The 12,829-nt window shown below is 50.3% G+C and overlaps 4 protein-coding genes across 5 annotated transcripts; 2 read left to right on the plus strand and 2 right to left on the minus strand.

Moving 5' to 3' along the window:
- The first annotated feature begins 5,892 nt into the window (after window positions 1-5,892).
- On the plus strand, window positions 5,893-9,237 carry FOIG_00693 (uncharacterized protein). 2 transcript variants are annotated; one of them, XM_031197046.1, is made up of 3 exons: window positions 5,893-6,830; window positions 6,899-7,882; window positions 7,936-9,237. In XM_031197046.1, exons 1-3 carry the CDS (start codon window positions 6,683-6,685, stop codon window positions 8,274-8,276), a joined length of 1,473 nt encoding a protein of 490 aa, XP_031072813.1. In that variant the 5' UTR covers window positions 5,893-6,682; the 3' UTR covers window positions 8,277-9,237. The 2 variants fall into 2 exon arrangements, with proteins under 2 accessions (XP_031072813.1, XP_031072812.1); XM_031197045.1 differs by having other exon boundaries at window positions 5,956-6,836; window positions 7,936-9,166.
- Window positions 7,930-9,218, minus strand: FOIG_00694 (uncharacterized protein). The gene has a single exon (XM_031197047.1). It carries the CDS (start codon window positions 9,117-9,119, stop codon window positions 8,760-8,762), a length of 360 nt encoding a protein of 119 aa, XP_031072814.1. The 5' UTR covers window positions 9,120-9,218; the 3' UTR covers window positions 7,930-8,759.
- A 146-nt stretch (window positions 9,238-9,383) lies between the features above and the next one.
- Window positions 9,384-12,738, plus strand: FOIG_00695 (uncharacterized protein). Its single transcript, XM_031197048.1, has 4 exons — window positions 9,384-10,793; window positions 10,850-10,937; window positions 10,985-11,183; window positions 11,233-12,738. Exons 1-4 carry the CDS (start codon window positions 9,534-9,536, stop codon window positions 11,282-11,284), a joined length of 1,599 nt encoding a protein of 532 aa, XP_031072815.1. The 5' UTR covers window positions 9,384-9,533; the 3' UTR covers window positions 11,285-12,738.
- FOIG_00696 (uncharacterized protein) lies at window positions 11,486-12,662 on the minus strand (the record flags this gene model as incomplete). Its single annotated transcript, XM_031197049.1, has 2 exons — window positions 11,486-11,683; window positions 11,733-12,662. 2 exons carry the CDS (start codon window positions 12,660-12,662, stop codon window positions 11,486-11,488), a joined length of 1,128 nt encoding a protein of 375 aa, XP_031072816.1.
- Window positions 12,739-12,829: the final 91 nt, after the last annotated feature.

The following is a 12,829-nucleotide window of genomic DNA, read 5'->3' on the forward strand; positions in this document are numbered from 1 at the left end:
GCGTAACAAGTCTCCTGCTAGCCAACAAACCTATCTTTTGCCCGACCTTTCTTAAGATGGCACTTTTGGACTTGGACCTTATGACGGGCCATCCACGGGGCTCCCATCATCGGGTATTGAGAAACGGAGGGCGTTGAACTAGTCACTTAGTCTAGGGGCCCCAGATTCGATCCAAGCGCCAACATGCTTGATCGAGGTGCAGAAGTGACGATACTAAAGTTAGTTCATTGCGGACTGATGTGCCCTGGGGTGCGACTATGTATTGTACAGTGCCTCACTTATCCTCTGGCAGCAGGGTAGTCGACAGCAAGAATTTGAACTCCCTAACATGGGTGGTTTACCAACTTCAGTGTGGAACAGGAATTTGAGAAAGGGATGCAGCTGTGGCACTGTCATTGATGTGCGAAGTAGCAGCTAATTTGCTTCCATGTTCCAATACTTGTGTGAACACTCATTGTTGCAGCTGACCGCTTATCTGTGTCTCAGCGGCATGTGTTAATTAAACTCGGATTGTCTGTCAGACAGGATATTGATTGAGACTGTGGTCTAGCTAAGATCTGAAGTAAACTTCGTTCTGCGATATGGTCTTGCTGGATTCGTGTCAGTGGAGAAATGCTATCTTGTCGGTCCGTGGCTGTCGTTTCCTGCCGCCATTCACTAGATCGAGGGTTATTTTCTAATAGTGCCCAGCAGCATCGTCATCAAGTATTTATTGATTGAGGGCAGATCTGATCCTCACCAGTTACAACCCCAGCAATGATGGTGAGCAAGATTGAACGATGGCCTCTAAGGATACTGTACTGCAAAATATCCACTATCGATAGTTCCAAACTTTGTTCACTTCGTCTGTTTTCGTGAAGTGCCTAGGCTTACCAGACGGCTGGGTCCAGAGACAGCCTGTGAACCCACAAGCATCTGAGAAGAGCCAATGCGAGTGTTCATTGACAAGGAGCAAGGGTATATCGCTTCGACAACAAGAGGCTTTAGCACGAAGGCCGACTCCCCGCTATGGATGAATCCAGGCGTTTTGGTATAACAACCCAGAGAGATTGGAGGGACCCTTCATCTGACGATAATTGCTCTAAACTCAGAGCTGAAGGGGCTCAATATCTCGAGTCTTCCGTAACTAGCCCAGATGAAGCAAAGCGGTGATTCGCCTGTTGCACTGCGCCATACCATTGCACAGGGCTGATATGAGGGGAGTGGGACGCGTGATGAAAAATTGTGTGAAAGAGGGACTGGTTGCATGGTCTTCCACAGGTATCACTTTGATCTGGTTCATCAGTGACGCAGTGTGTAACTAAACAAGCGAGTCGGCGTGATAATGCATGGCCGTACCACTTTTGTCAAGGCAAACAATCGTGGTTTGGCAAATATATTAATCACCGAGCCGGCACTTACCGTGGTATGTTAATCAAGGCTTCTCGCCATGGCGCCAAAAGTCAAGCGCGGTATCTTAGTCGATGTTGAATATGTGCAGGCCATGTTGAATATGTATAGGGGATTTGAAGCCCAATGACTGAACAACTAGCAAAAGCTGAAGTTTGCCAAGCACGGATAAGCCATCAGGCCCTCGTTGATGTTTTTGAGCAACCCGTGCTGCCGCAGTATCGACAGATGTCAGTTGCTGGATAATAAAATTTCAGATCCCCATGAAACGTTGTATAGATACCCTGACATGGGAGCCAGACTCACCAATCATGGCTTACTATCCATCCAATCAGGGGAATTGACTCGTAACAGGGGTTGCTGTGGGACGCATAGTAGAAATAATTTTCAGCTACAGTTTCGCAACCATGAGTCGGCTGGAAACCCCAAAGTAGAGATCGACAGCTTTTGGCTTACTCGTCGAAAGGACGATAATAAGGATCCCCAGGATAATGTCCCCGAACGTAGCTGCTGGGTGCTTGGGCCCTTAGAGTCGGATCTGGCGTTAAAACGACACCAAGAGATTTTGGGCACTCGCTTGATGACCATGGCTCGCGCTGGCCTCGGACTGCGGGGGTAAATTTGTCTTAAATAGACAAGGGGCGCCATAGTTCAACATTCTCAGTGGTAGGACTTGCGTTGCCGCGTTGCAGAATATACCAGGTTCACCATTGACTTCGGGGGTTATATCTGATAGTCCGAGCATAGTATCCGTAATCAACAGTCTGTAAGCGAAGCAAGAGACCGATTCCGACTTGTTGTATGGAACGTCGCATGATATGAGTTGTGTAAAAAGCAATTTCTCTGTGTTTCGCAGCGACTCAGACCAAAAGCGTGTCCCACGGAAGGTCATGATAAAGCGGCAAGGTGCATGAGCTGAAGCGATAGCGTAAGGAAGGCCAAAGCAATATTTGAGTGAGAAAAGTAATCAATATTATCTCATTGTTCAAGTTGAGGATGGAGTTGATAGACGGAACGACAACAAAAGGGGACAGGATTGGATGGTCAAGAAAACTCCAAATATGGCATACAATGCAAGTGTCATACTTTGTTCATAGGTAACTTATGTTCCTACATCGCTGTCGCACCTTCTGAGTCAAAAGGAATACCGATCTCGCACGTACCTAAGGTAATAGGTATTCTGTGCACGGAGGTTGGGTTCAAAAGTCCTTGCCAAAAGGAACTTACGCCACAACCCTAAATCCCTGCCAGCTACCAGAAGTACAAATGGGTAAGTAAGTTACAGAGGGGCCTCCCTGTAATACCCCTATAGCTATAGTGATATATATCGCTATAAGTAATAAATTTACTGGCTAGGTCCCCTATAATTAAATAAAGATCAGCGGAAACTGATAAGATCAAAGTACCCCGGTATCTTATCAAGAGTGGGCCTAATAACCACAGTCTCTTCTGGCAAGGACTTTTGAACCCAACCTCTGTACGAAACAGTTGTAGGCATCCTTGCAACTTCTGTAACAACATTAGTAGGTACCTAGTTATTAGAAACAAAAGTTCTCTCATACGCTTTCTTGTTCGCATCAACTACCTCGGCGCGACTCTACATCAATATTTGCACCAGACACGAGGATATTCACGAGCGCTCTTTGTAGGACCAGCCCATCATGCAGTGTCGCTTTAGAAACACCCTTGTCGATTGGCCCGCCTAGCTCGTCGAGATCAGCGCCCCGAAATCGTACCGGCTAGTCACCAGGGCGGCTAGATCTCTTGGACGCGCCCCGACACGTGCGTGGAGTGTGTTAGGGAACAGCAGCGGTCTCTCTGCAAACGTTGCTAGACACAAGCAGCAATGATTGACGAAGGCTTACTTACAGTGCACAATTATACCCGATTGTTTCATGGTGGTAACGCTTATGAAATTTTGGGCATGACAAGTTCTGTGCGTATGCTCTTTACTTACCATTCTAGGAAAGATCAGCCAGGAAGATATCGGGGTGAACCAACTATCTCGGCCGGGTCCATGGTCCAATATGACATTCCCAAGGTCCTCTGATCTGCCACATGGCATCTCGCAAACTTGGGGCGGTACGTAGCCCTATTTGCTGCGCGGCACGACTGCGCTTACGAGGGGATAAAGCAAAAATACATCATGCCCATGTACTATTTCTCGCAATATTGGGCCAAGACCGACTGGTGGACCAGTCGATCTGCTTTCTGAGAGATGACCCTCACGTGGCTGCGGAAGATCGCGCATGTGGTACTGGGGTGCTTAGTTGCTCCACTCCATGCTCATCAAACATAGGGGGGATTTAAACTTTGGGGGCGAGGCGAGCGATGGAGGGGCCTACAGATGGCGATGAGCCAGTCCTGTGCAAGTTCAAGGACGTGGGCCGTGAGCATATCCTTGCACCGCGGCATGGACCTCGAGAACCATGCCGTCTGATGGGGTCATGGATACGCTAGTGAACGGCGCACGAGGTGCCCCGGCCTTGGTGCAAGCCACATTTACAAGGCTTGCAGTCCTGCCTATCCCTTGGTGAGCATCTCATATTCGCAGTATCACACAGGACACCCCGGAAAATCATCCGCAACGAGATCCAATTGCTGCACACAATAATACTGTCCGTGTACAGTATTCACTTGGACAGGGCGCTAGCTCCTTTGTCGTCCACAAGGTCAACTGGGTGCGATATCAGCCCTTCTATCTGTCTAGGACGCGATTGAGGAGTTGCTGGTCGCAACGAGCAACAAGGGCTTCGATGAGCCTGGTTAATTCTGCCTGCATGCTTATCACTCTTACCTATCATGGATTTACTTCATGGAGTTGATCCTTGTTATACGTGGTTGACCACTAGCAGGAATGGGTTCCCGTCGGAAGTACAGTATGGCCGGATATGTACAGTGCAGTCCCGAGTCTCTGGCGGCAGTTGGGCAAGAGTTGGCATGTGGATGACTGCATCCCGCATCGTAATCGGCACATAGGGTGCCGATACGTATTGCCTGGAACAAGTTCATCCAGATTCATATCAAATTTGAGATCATGACAATGCTGCAGCCACTGCGTTTCCCTGGCTGGATTATTCAATGGCTGGATTATTCAATGGCTGGAAATGCTTGCCTGGACCAGTGCGAGCCATGTGTGTTGGTTGGTTTGAAGCCGAGAAGGCAAATATGGCTTGCCAGATCCAGATCTAGATCCACGTTGAGTTAAAACAATTTGACCCTAGTCTAAGTCGGTACTTTCTGTCAAAATGTTTGACCCTCGATCTGAGGTATTCGCAGTCACCAACCGTCCAGCCGTGCTGTCGTCGCAACCCTCCGTGGCCTGAATCTCCGGATGGCGCCTTACGTTCATCAAGACTGGATGCTGTGCCTTAAAGGGGTTGTGAGTAGAATCAGACCGGTTAGACTGAGCAACCACATGGCGTCCCTTTCCAGTTCCGCCGCCCCGATCCCCCAAGCTAAAAGCTCCCCGCACCACCCTCCACGACTTGACTTTCGGACAATGGCAGAAACAAGGTTTTGAGGGATCCAGAGGGGAATGAAGAAAAGGGATTCCAGGGGTGAAGAGTGGCTTTTGACACCGTCACCTCTAAGCCGCTCAAGGTGCGCCTCTAACAAACTCTTCCAACACTCCCCCGATAGCGCCGCCTTCCGTTGGATGTATCGTACTCGAACACATGGGAGGACGCGGTGGGAGAGTAACGAGCCTTTCGGGTAGATTTTGTTTCTATCACCAACATGTGCCTCAACCACGAGAGTGCCATTATTGCTTGTACAACTGTTTCGAAGGAGGTTGAAAACTACTTGAGATGCGCCAATATAGTGATAAATCTCGTTTTGGGTCGAAAGAAGACTCCGAATGCTTCTTCGCCTGCTTCAAAATTGTCTGTTGAACCCAATGGTTCACAAGCTTTGTCGGTGGGAAGCCAGATCCCTGGCAACGGCAAAGGTTTCGCAGTACGGCAAGAGCGAGTACTGTACACGCTGCAAGTCTACACAGGGATGAGATGGGTACATGAATGCCGTGTTTTGCAATGGGGAGCGTGGAGTTCAGAGTGAGGTACTGAAGCCAGCGGGACGGCTACTGTGAGGCCCTTGTAAATTCTAGCCAGCTTGCCATGGGCTCGTTGCTTAGACCCGCCCAAGAGCTGGAGGGAGGTCTCGCTGCCCGGTCCCCTGCTTCAAAGCTCCAAGCGGCTGCCGTCCACATGCATCCCATTCTCTGTCACTTGAGCTTGAGTTGGTACCTTACTGTATGGACAGTGAAGGTGGATACAGTGCTGCTGCTGAACATGCATGTGCTGGGGACCCAACCATTTCAGCGTACGACGCCAGATGATTTTTTCCCTTAGAGGTTTCGAGACATGGAGGCTACCATTTGTGCTAGGGGAAATGAGGCTCGCTCTCAGGTCATTTTGATGTTCCTGGTGTCCAGTTGATTGATTGATGGATCTGATCTTTCAGGTCTAGTAATCCACCTGCATTTTTCATCCGAGAAACCATCTGGTATCGTTTCTCTCGTTTCTTTTCTTTTTTTTTTTTTTTTTTTTTCATAGGGCTCCTTACCAACGCAACCTAGGTAGCCTCCTGCCCCCCCCCCATCCGTCTCACTCAATTCCTCTTCTCTCCTGTCGGGTACTATCTGTGCAGTGCTATAGGTATGCACATGCCCTAGGTTCCTTCTATAGCCCAGGTACCTACCGGGGAACTAGCTAGGCGTTCCTCACCTTCCCTTCCCTCACCTGCAGTGCCCTCCACTGTCCATCCATCCCCCCCGGACCGTCACTCACTCGCCTTCACCAGGGTCATCTCGTTCTCGTGTGCACTTTTCCCTCTTCAATTCCATTTCCACCTCTTCTCTCTTCACCTTTTACAGATCAGGGTTACGTTACGTTCTTGTTCTCAATCACATCACATCTTTATCTTGTCCAAGGCGACGGTCCCTTTCTAAACCCTCCTTCAGGGCTCATGCTCTGACACGCCCGCCCACTATAGAATTTGGCTTTGGATCGCATTGTCGCGTCTCTGCTGTCCTGTCTGTCTGTCTGTCCTGGCCCGCCGACTTCGAGTTGCAATCTCCACCTTGGCTCGTCGTACTGACGCCTCTCGCCTGCTGCTCGCTACCCTGGCCTCGCCTTGAACGCAAACAATCGAACACAATCATATTGCCGTCACCGTTGCCCTCTGCTAACCGGGCTCCCATTAACGGAGACTCGTCGGGCTCACTGTAACCGATTCGCTTTGGCTGCGACTCGACCGATACCCTCGATATCAACTCGACCTCTAGACAGATATGGACGTCCACAACCAGCCGCGTCTACCCCCTCCCAAACCGGTTGGACTTAATAACATTCTCAATAACGACAACGCACCTGTTTCAATCGTTAACGGCCCGCCTCACATGCGAGACTCGGGCTTCTACTCCAACGCAGACGCCTCCAGTAAGCGTACGCTGCTCATTACTGTTTGTGCCAATGCCTCGGCTCCATTGCTAACCTGATTTACCTAGACACATCCGCCGCATCCTTCAACGTGAATGGCCTTAGCCCAAGCGGCTCCGGCTATCAATCCTCGTCGCACGAGAAGACACCATCTCCGATTGCCTCCAACATGATTCCCAACGGACTTGTCTCGCCATCGACTACCAACATGAGCGTTGCCGCAATGGTATCCCCCAGTACTCCCAGCAGTCTCGATGCACGCCGCGACCGACCCACGTCGATCGAGTCCAACGGTCTCGGTCCCAACCCTGGCCCTACGATGGGCGACACCTTGGCGCCTGGTATGGCAGCAATGAGAAGGGAGAGTGTTGACAGCCGCATCAACCAGAACTTTGGCGATTTGCGCCTGGGAGGCTCTCCTTATGCATCTCACAATCACTCAACTACCTCGATACAAAACACCCTCCATAATCAGCGGAACCCTCATCATTTATCAGTCCATCGCATCTCAAACGGCTACCAACCCAGTGCGGAGCGAAACCCTGAGGGCAAGACGGTCAAAACTGCACCGGCCATCACTGGTCCTGCCACCGGACACATCGCGCGCGCTGCAGAGCCCACCAAAGGTCAAGCATGGGCGTTTCCCGAAGAAGAGATTCAGCGAGTCGGTGGTGCCCCCACGTACACCGACTCGCGGCGTAGCAGTATCACCGAGTCTATCGCGAGTAGCCAATTCACAACAGAGTCTCGCCTACCTCCTGGTCAGATGAGACTGAACGAGTCCGAGTACTCTCGCATGTCCAACGCATCCGACTTTCCGCCTGTTCACCATCACTCTATGCAGCATAAGCAATTGAGTGACCTCCAGGCCGAAGAAGGGAATGGTTCAACGGGCTCGCAACCATATAGTCGAACACCCGAATTGAGAGTCAGCCACAAGCTTGCTGAACGGAAAAGACGAACGGAGATGAAGGAGCTCTTTGATCAGCTTAGAGATCTCATGCCTCAGGAACGAGGTTCCAAAGCCTCCAAGTGGGAAATTCTAACTAAAGGTCAGTAAGTTACGAGAAAGGGGCTAGATCTCGACTGACGTGAAATTCGACAGCCATTGCAGAGCATCAGAAGCAGCAAGATATCATTCGAGCATTACAAGATCACTACAAGTCCAACACGGCCGAGAACGAGATGCTTCGCCGAGATGTCCATGCGCTACGAATGGAAAACCAACAGCTTCGTTCAGAGCTCAACTCTTCCTCTTCACGCCCTTCATTATCTTCAGCAGCAACACCAGCACCACAGGCCGGGACTTATCAGGCAGACCCTTACCCTAACCCGAACCGACCAGAACTGCCACCCCTCAGGTCGCTCCGTAACAGTATTCCAAATGGACCGGACTCTATGACGGGTGTTCAGTACGACAGTCCTCGTACAAATGGCTATCATTAGACGGGACCAATCGAATGTTCCGGGAAATGAGGCTCAGCGGGGAATACTTGCCCCCAAAAAACGTCCACCATCTTAAACCTGTTGGAACTCGATTAATGAATGAATGACGGCGAAAAGTTATGACACCGGGAGAGCACAAGGCTGGACTCGACTACTATTGCTGGGTCACCAGCGATGCTCTGAGCCACAACACAAGGGCGCCGTGGCATTAGATTTGCTTAGCTGCTTCTGTTTTGTTTTGTCTTTTTCGGCAACGCTGCCGCCCAGTGTACCAGTACGGCGAACGGACCGTGAACTGTCACTCTTCTTTGTCAATTTCTTGTTCAGTACTAGGTCTTTATCTCATTATGTCTTTTCTTTTTCTTTTTCTTTTTTTCCTTCTTCTTCTTCTTCTTCTTCTTCTTCTTTTATTTAAACATGCACCACGCTCGACTAATGAGGTGGCTGTTAGGAGTTTGTTTAGGTTTGGGACATATAGGCCACTTAATGGTACGGTACGGTTAGGTGTGGATGATCAGGCAAGGCAAGGCAAGGCAGGGACAAGGATAAGGAATAGGTGCAATGGGGTTGGTTGCAAAGGATTTCCTCGGTTTTTGGGCTCGGAAGGACAAAGACGTCATGGAAAATACGGAGATGGCGCGATAGTGTTTCAGGGCGTATATACCCATTTGAAAGGAGGCGAAGCGGACAGGAAGGGTCTGTGCTGTGGAACAAACACGTCGTGGAGGTGATACAGTTGGAAGACGTTTTGTTCTCTTCTGTGCAATGGCGTGGTTGTGAGCGTATCGTATGGTCTCGGTGTATCGGGGGATTGATGGTAAAATGCGAGAACAAGATATTCATCTTCACCAAATCGTGCTTGTGATTGATTATATTATGCGAATTGTGAGATGAATGAACATGCTCTGCCGGTTATTTGCCATGTCATGTTGGAAAGCAGTGGGCATACCTAGATCTGAGTATCCGTATTATATAGAGTACTACGGATACCATTGGCATGACGTGATCTGATGAAACAATGCGATATGATAAGATAAAGACAAGATGATCCATGAGCACTGGGCAGCTCACAGTTGGACTGTTTACCCCCAGACCGGAGCCAGGGATACGGGATATACGGGGCAGCCCGAGCCCGGGCGGAGTTGGGGGTTGCGGACTTGCGGAGTTTGCGGAAGCCCCGCCCAAGAGAGAAAGTCCCCGATTCGGTCTGAGAGACGAGCAGTAACCATTGACGATTGACTAAAGAAAACAGTGCTAATGCTTACGGCTTACACCAGACAAAGTCCGCACAGAGGATGCATCAAGGGTTCCTCTTACTCCATTCTCTTGATTATATTTCACTCTGGTAGGCCTATTCCTTCTCCGACGTCAAGTCCGTCGACATTCTTGGGATCCTTTTTCCGCCTCTCCTCTTCTACCATTCTCACTCTCACTCGCCTCTACTCTCATCCATCCACTCACTCATTCTATCTCACTTATACATATATCATGGACTCACTCGGGTCGCTGGCTGCGCGCAAGATGGACCGTTCAGCTGCTTCGAGACAGAAGAGCTGCAACGCCTGCGTGAGAGGGAAGCGCAAGTGCGACAAGAAGACTCCCCGCTGTACTCGCTGTGCGGCAAAGGGCCTCGACTGTGTATATCAGAGATTGCCGCCAGGGGCCAACTTTCACGACGACGATCTGTGTGCCGGTCTTGGCGCTGCTGATAATCTGAACGAAGTCCCTGATTTTGATATGGGTTTTGATATCAACAACTTGGGAGCAGACTCGAGTGCCAGCGCCAGCGCCAGCACCAGCAACACCACGCCCGATAGCCTCGACAGAGTCACCACATCGTCGATAGAGCTCGATTCTCCCCTTGACTTCTCCATCATCGACCATCTCATGGCCAACGATACATCTCTCGGTTCCGAGCTATGGAACATGGGAGACTATGGCAACAACAAGCTCAGTATACCACCCGTGCCAGCAGGGCCTGTCGTCATCCGCGATGTGGCTGTTCTAGATAGAGCAGATGCCTGCCTGGCCGACTTCAACCCGCTGGACGTGTACGACCCTCGTACCCGCGTGGGATACACTGTAGAGATTATCACCAACCTCTACCGGGACTTCGCTCGGACTCGCCGGCTGCCCTTCATCCACCCCCGTCTCTACGGCTCCAACCTCCCAAAGACCATGCTAGCAGCCTTCTCAGCGGCGTCAGCCTATTCAGCGCGAACTCCCGAGAACAAAGGTTGGGTGTACAAGCTCATCACTGACATGGCCAAGGAGATCCATCGCGAGGGTGAGCGGGCCTCGACGCCGGCGGAGAAGCTGGCGCGGGTGCAAGCGCTGGTTGTTCTGGACTCTATCCGTATGTTCGATGGTGACGTTACTCTGAGGGCGACGAGCGAGCGCGAGCTGTCGCAGTTTATGGCGTGGATGTTTGCTCTCAAGGAGGTGGAAGAGGAGTTGTCAGTGGGGGATGAACCTGGTGCTACAACGATGAAAGGTCCACCTCCACCAAGCTGGGAGGTAAGATGATCAAGGAACTGTGCCATGGAGGAGGATTCTTGCTGACGTTGAGATAGAGTTGGCTGCTCGCCGAGAGTATACGCCGAACCACCGTCATGTCATTTGCTTTTGTGTGCATGACAAGCATACTCAAGTCCCTTGAGCGTACGTCTTGTTCTCTTTACCTGTGCACATATCTAACACTTTCGCAGCACCCTGCGGTATCATGGAGGGTCCAACCTTTCAGTTCACTGCATCGAGATACCTCTGGGAAGCCGATTCATCAATGGCCTTCTACCGTGCGTGGCAGACCAAACCACAATACCCGGTGCGGAACCTCGACTTCAAGGGTGTCTGGTTGCATGCTCAGCCTGAGGATGTTGATGAGTTCACGAAGCTAATGCTTACTGCGTAAGTAACTCCATCTGTCGAGTTTGTTATTATATCTAACATGAAACAGACAAATGGGCCCAGAAGCTATCGATCAGTTCATGATGGGTGCTGCGTGTTGATTCTGCGCAAGTAACGGATGTCTCATTTGTTTTGTAATGGTAGTTAGGCGTCAGGGTGCTGGTATTCACCAAGTTGTCCACGATATCACGGATCATGTTGGTTTACAAACAAATTGTTGAGCTGGTAACTATTCAGAAACACACAAGTGACAACCAAATGCTACCGCAATAATGCTATATCGACAGGTGTTTGACGCTTATTCAGACCTCATCTTCGGTGATCCTCCAGACCAGCCTCTCGCCACTGACTCCCTTATTTCTCAGAATATCCAACGCCTTTTGGGCCCTCTCAACAGCCGATGAACCTTCCACAACACGATACTTATTGGGGGTAATGACGCCGTCTCTGAGTAGCTTTGGTACCATCTCTGGTTGGGCCTTTTCTTTGAGAAACTCATTCTAGTTTATGTTAGTATTTGGTCGCTTCATGTGACTAAGAGTGACTTACGGAGAGGTAGAAATGCGTTCGCACACCGCGAACTTCAACACCATCGGCCCATTGCCCGACCAACACCCTGGAGACGTCCATCTCATACTCAGGCTCTTCTTCAAGTGTGGCATCTTTGAGAATAACAGGGAGCATAACGGCCACAGTGCTGCCGCGTTGAGCAATCTTGGACAGAGGCTTTAGAGTGCCCTCTAGAGAACCAATGCAGTCGATGATATAAGGCAGTTTGGGCTCTGTTCTGTTACTGGTGTAGTGGAGAATCTTATCGACAACATCTTGCTTTCGATAGTCAAAAGTCTCGGTTGCGCCAATGCTGCGAAGGTACTCATGTTGTTTTTCACTTGCGACAGCGATGATGTTCTTGAAGCCCCAGTGCCTGAAGACCTGAACGGCATAGATGCCGACGCTGCTCGAGGCACCCCAGATAAGGATAGGGTCATCAGCTTGCTTGGGCGTGTAACCTTCTGGGACAGGCCATGGAAGCTCCAGCTTGAGATCCGCAGTGGCAGTGTGAAAGACAGTCACGAGATTCACGGAGACTGTCACCGCTTCTTGGTAAGAAATGTTGTCTGGGATTTTAGAAGCAAGATATGCAGGAATTGTGATGTACTCCTGGTGATTTGCCTCCTTTCCACCATGGAAAGCAAAGGAAACGACACGGTCTCCGACATTCAGCCCCTTAAGGTCACCGCCATCGCCAACAGCCACGACTTTTCCAGCGGCACCTCCACTGCCCATTTGCTGCGGGTACTCGGAGATGAGTAGACCGCCATCGGCACGATGAAGGTCGAGAGGAGTTGAAGAGGTCCAGGCAACACGAACTAGGACTTCACCAGGGGCGGGAGGATACACAGGGACCGTCTGAAAGGCGAACGGGGTGCGTTTTGCAGGGAGGACTATGGCTTGCTGAGTTGAGGGGATAGAAGACATGACGGGCTTGGTTCGGTGTAGGTGATGAATGGCTTGATGAAGAGATCGATGTCACTCTGCAGACATAGCAATTCTATAGAGTTATATATACTTCACTGTTCTTTACTTTACCCGAGATCTCATCTCCTGATAATGCGTAATGCGTAATGCATATATAGTCGTATTAT

The sequence above is a fragment of the Fusarium odoratissimum genome (assembly GCF_000260195.1).
Source record: "Fusarium odoratissimum NRRL 54006 unplaced genomic scaffold supercont1.1, whole genome shotgun sequence".
NCBI lineage: Eukaryota > Fungi > Ascomycota > Sordariomycetes > Hypocreales > Nectriaceae > Fusarium > Fusarium odoratissimum.

What these genes read in the sequence shown, in the direction of transcription:
- FOIG_00693 (XM_031197045.1), top strand. Translation starts at nt 6,683, where the DNA reads ATGGACGTCCACAACCAGCCGCGTCTACCCCCTCCCAAACCGGTTGGA. An exon ending in CGCAGACGCCTCCAGTAAGC is followed by an intron (nt 6,837 to 6,898) that starts GTACGCTGCTCA and finishes TGATTTACCTAG; the next exon opens with ACACATCCGCCGCATCCTTC. An exon ending in GTGGGAAATTCTAACTAAAG is followed by an intron (nt 7,883 to 7,935) that starts GTCAGTAAGTTA and finishes GAAATTCGACAG; the next exon opens with CCATTGCAGAGCATCAGAAG.
- FOIG_00694 (XM_031197047.1), bottom strand. Translation starts at nt 9,119, where the DNA reads ATGAATATCTTGTTCTCGCATTTTACCATCAATCCCCCGATACACCGA.
- FOIG_00695 (XM_031197048.1), top strand. Translation starts at nt 9,534, where the DNA reads ATGCTTACGGCTTACACCAGACAAAGTCCGCACAGAGGATGCATCAAG. An exon ending in CACCTCCACCAAGCTGGGAG is followed by an intron (nt 10,794 to 10,849) that starts GTAAGATGATCA and finishes ACGTTGAGATAG; the next exon opens with AGTTGGCTGCTCGCCGAGAG. An exon ending in CATACTCAAGTCCCTTGAGC is followed by an intron (nt 10,938 to 10,984) that starts GTACGTCTTGTT and finishes ACACTTTCGCAG; the next exon opens with CACCCTGCGGTATCATGGAG.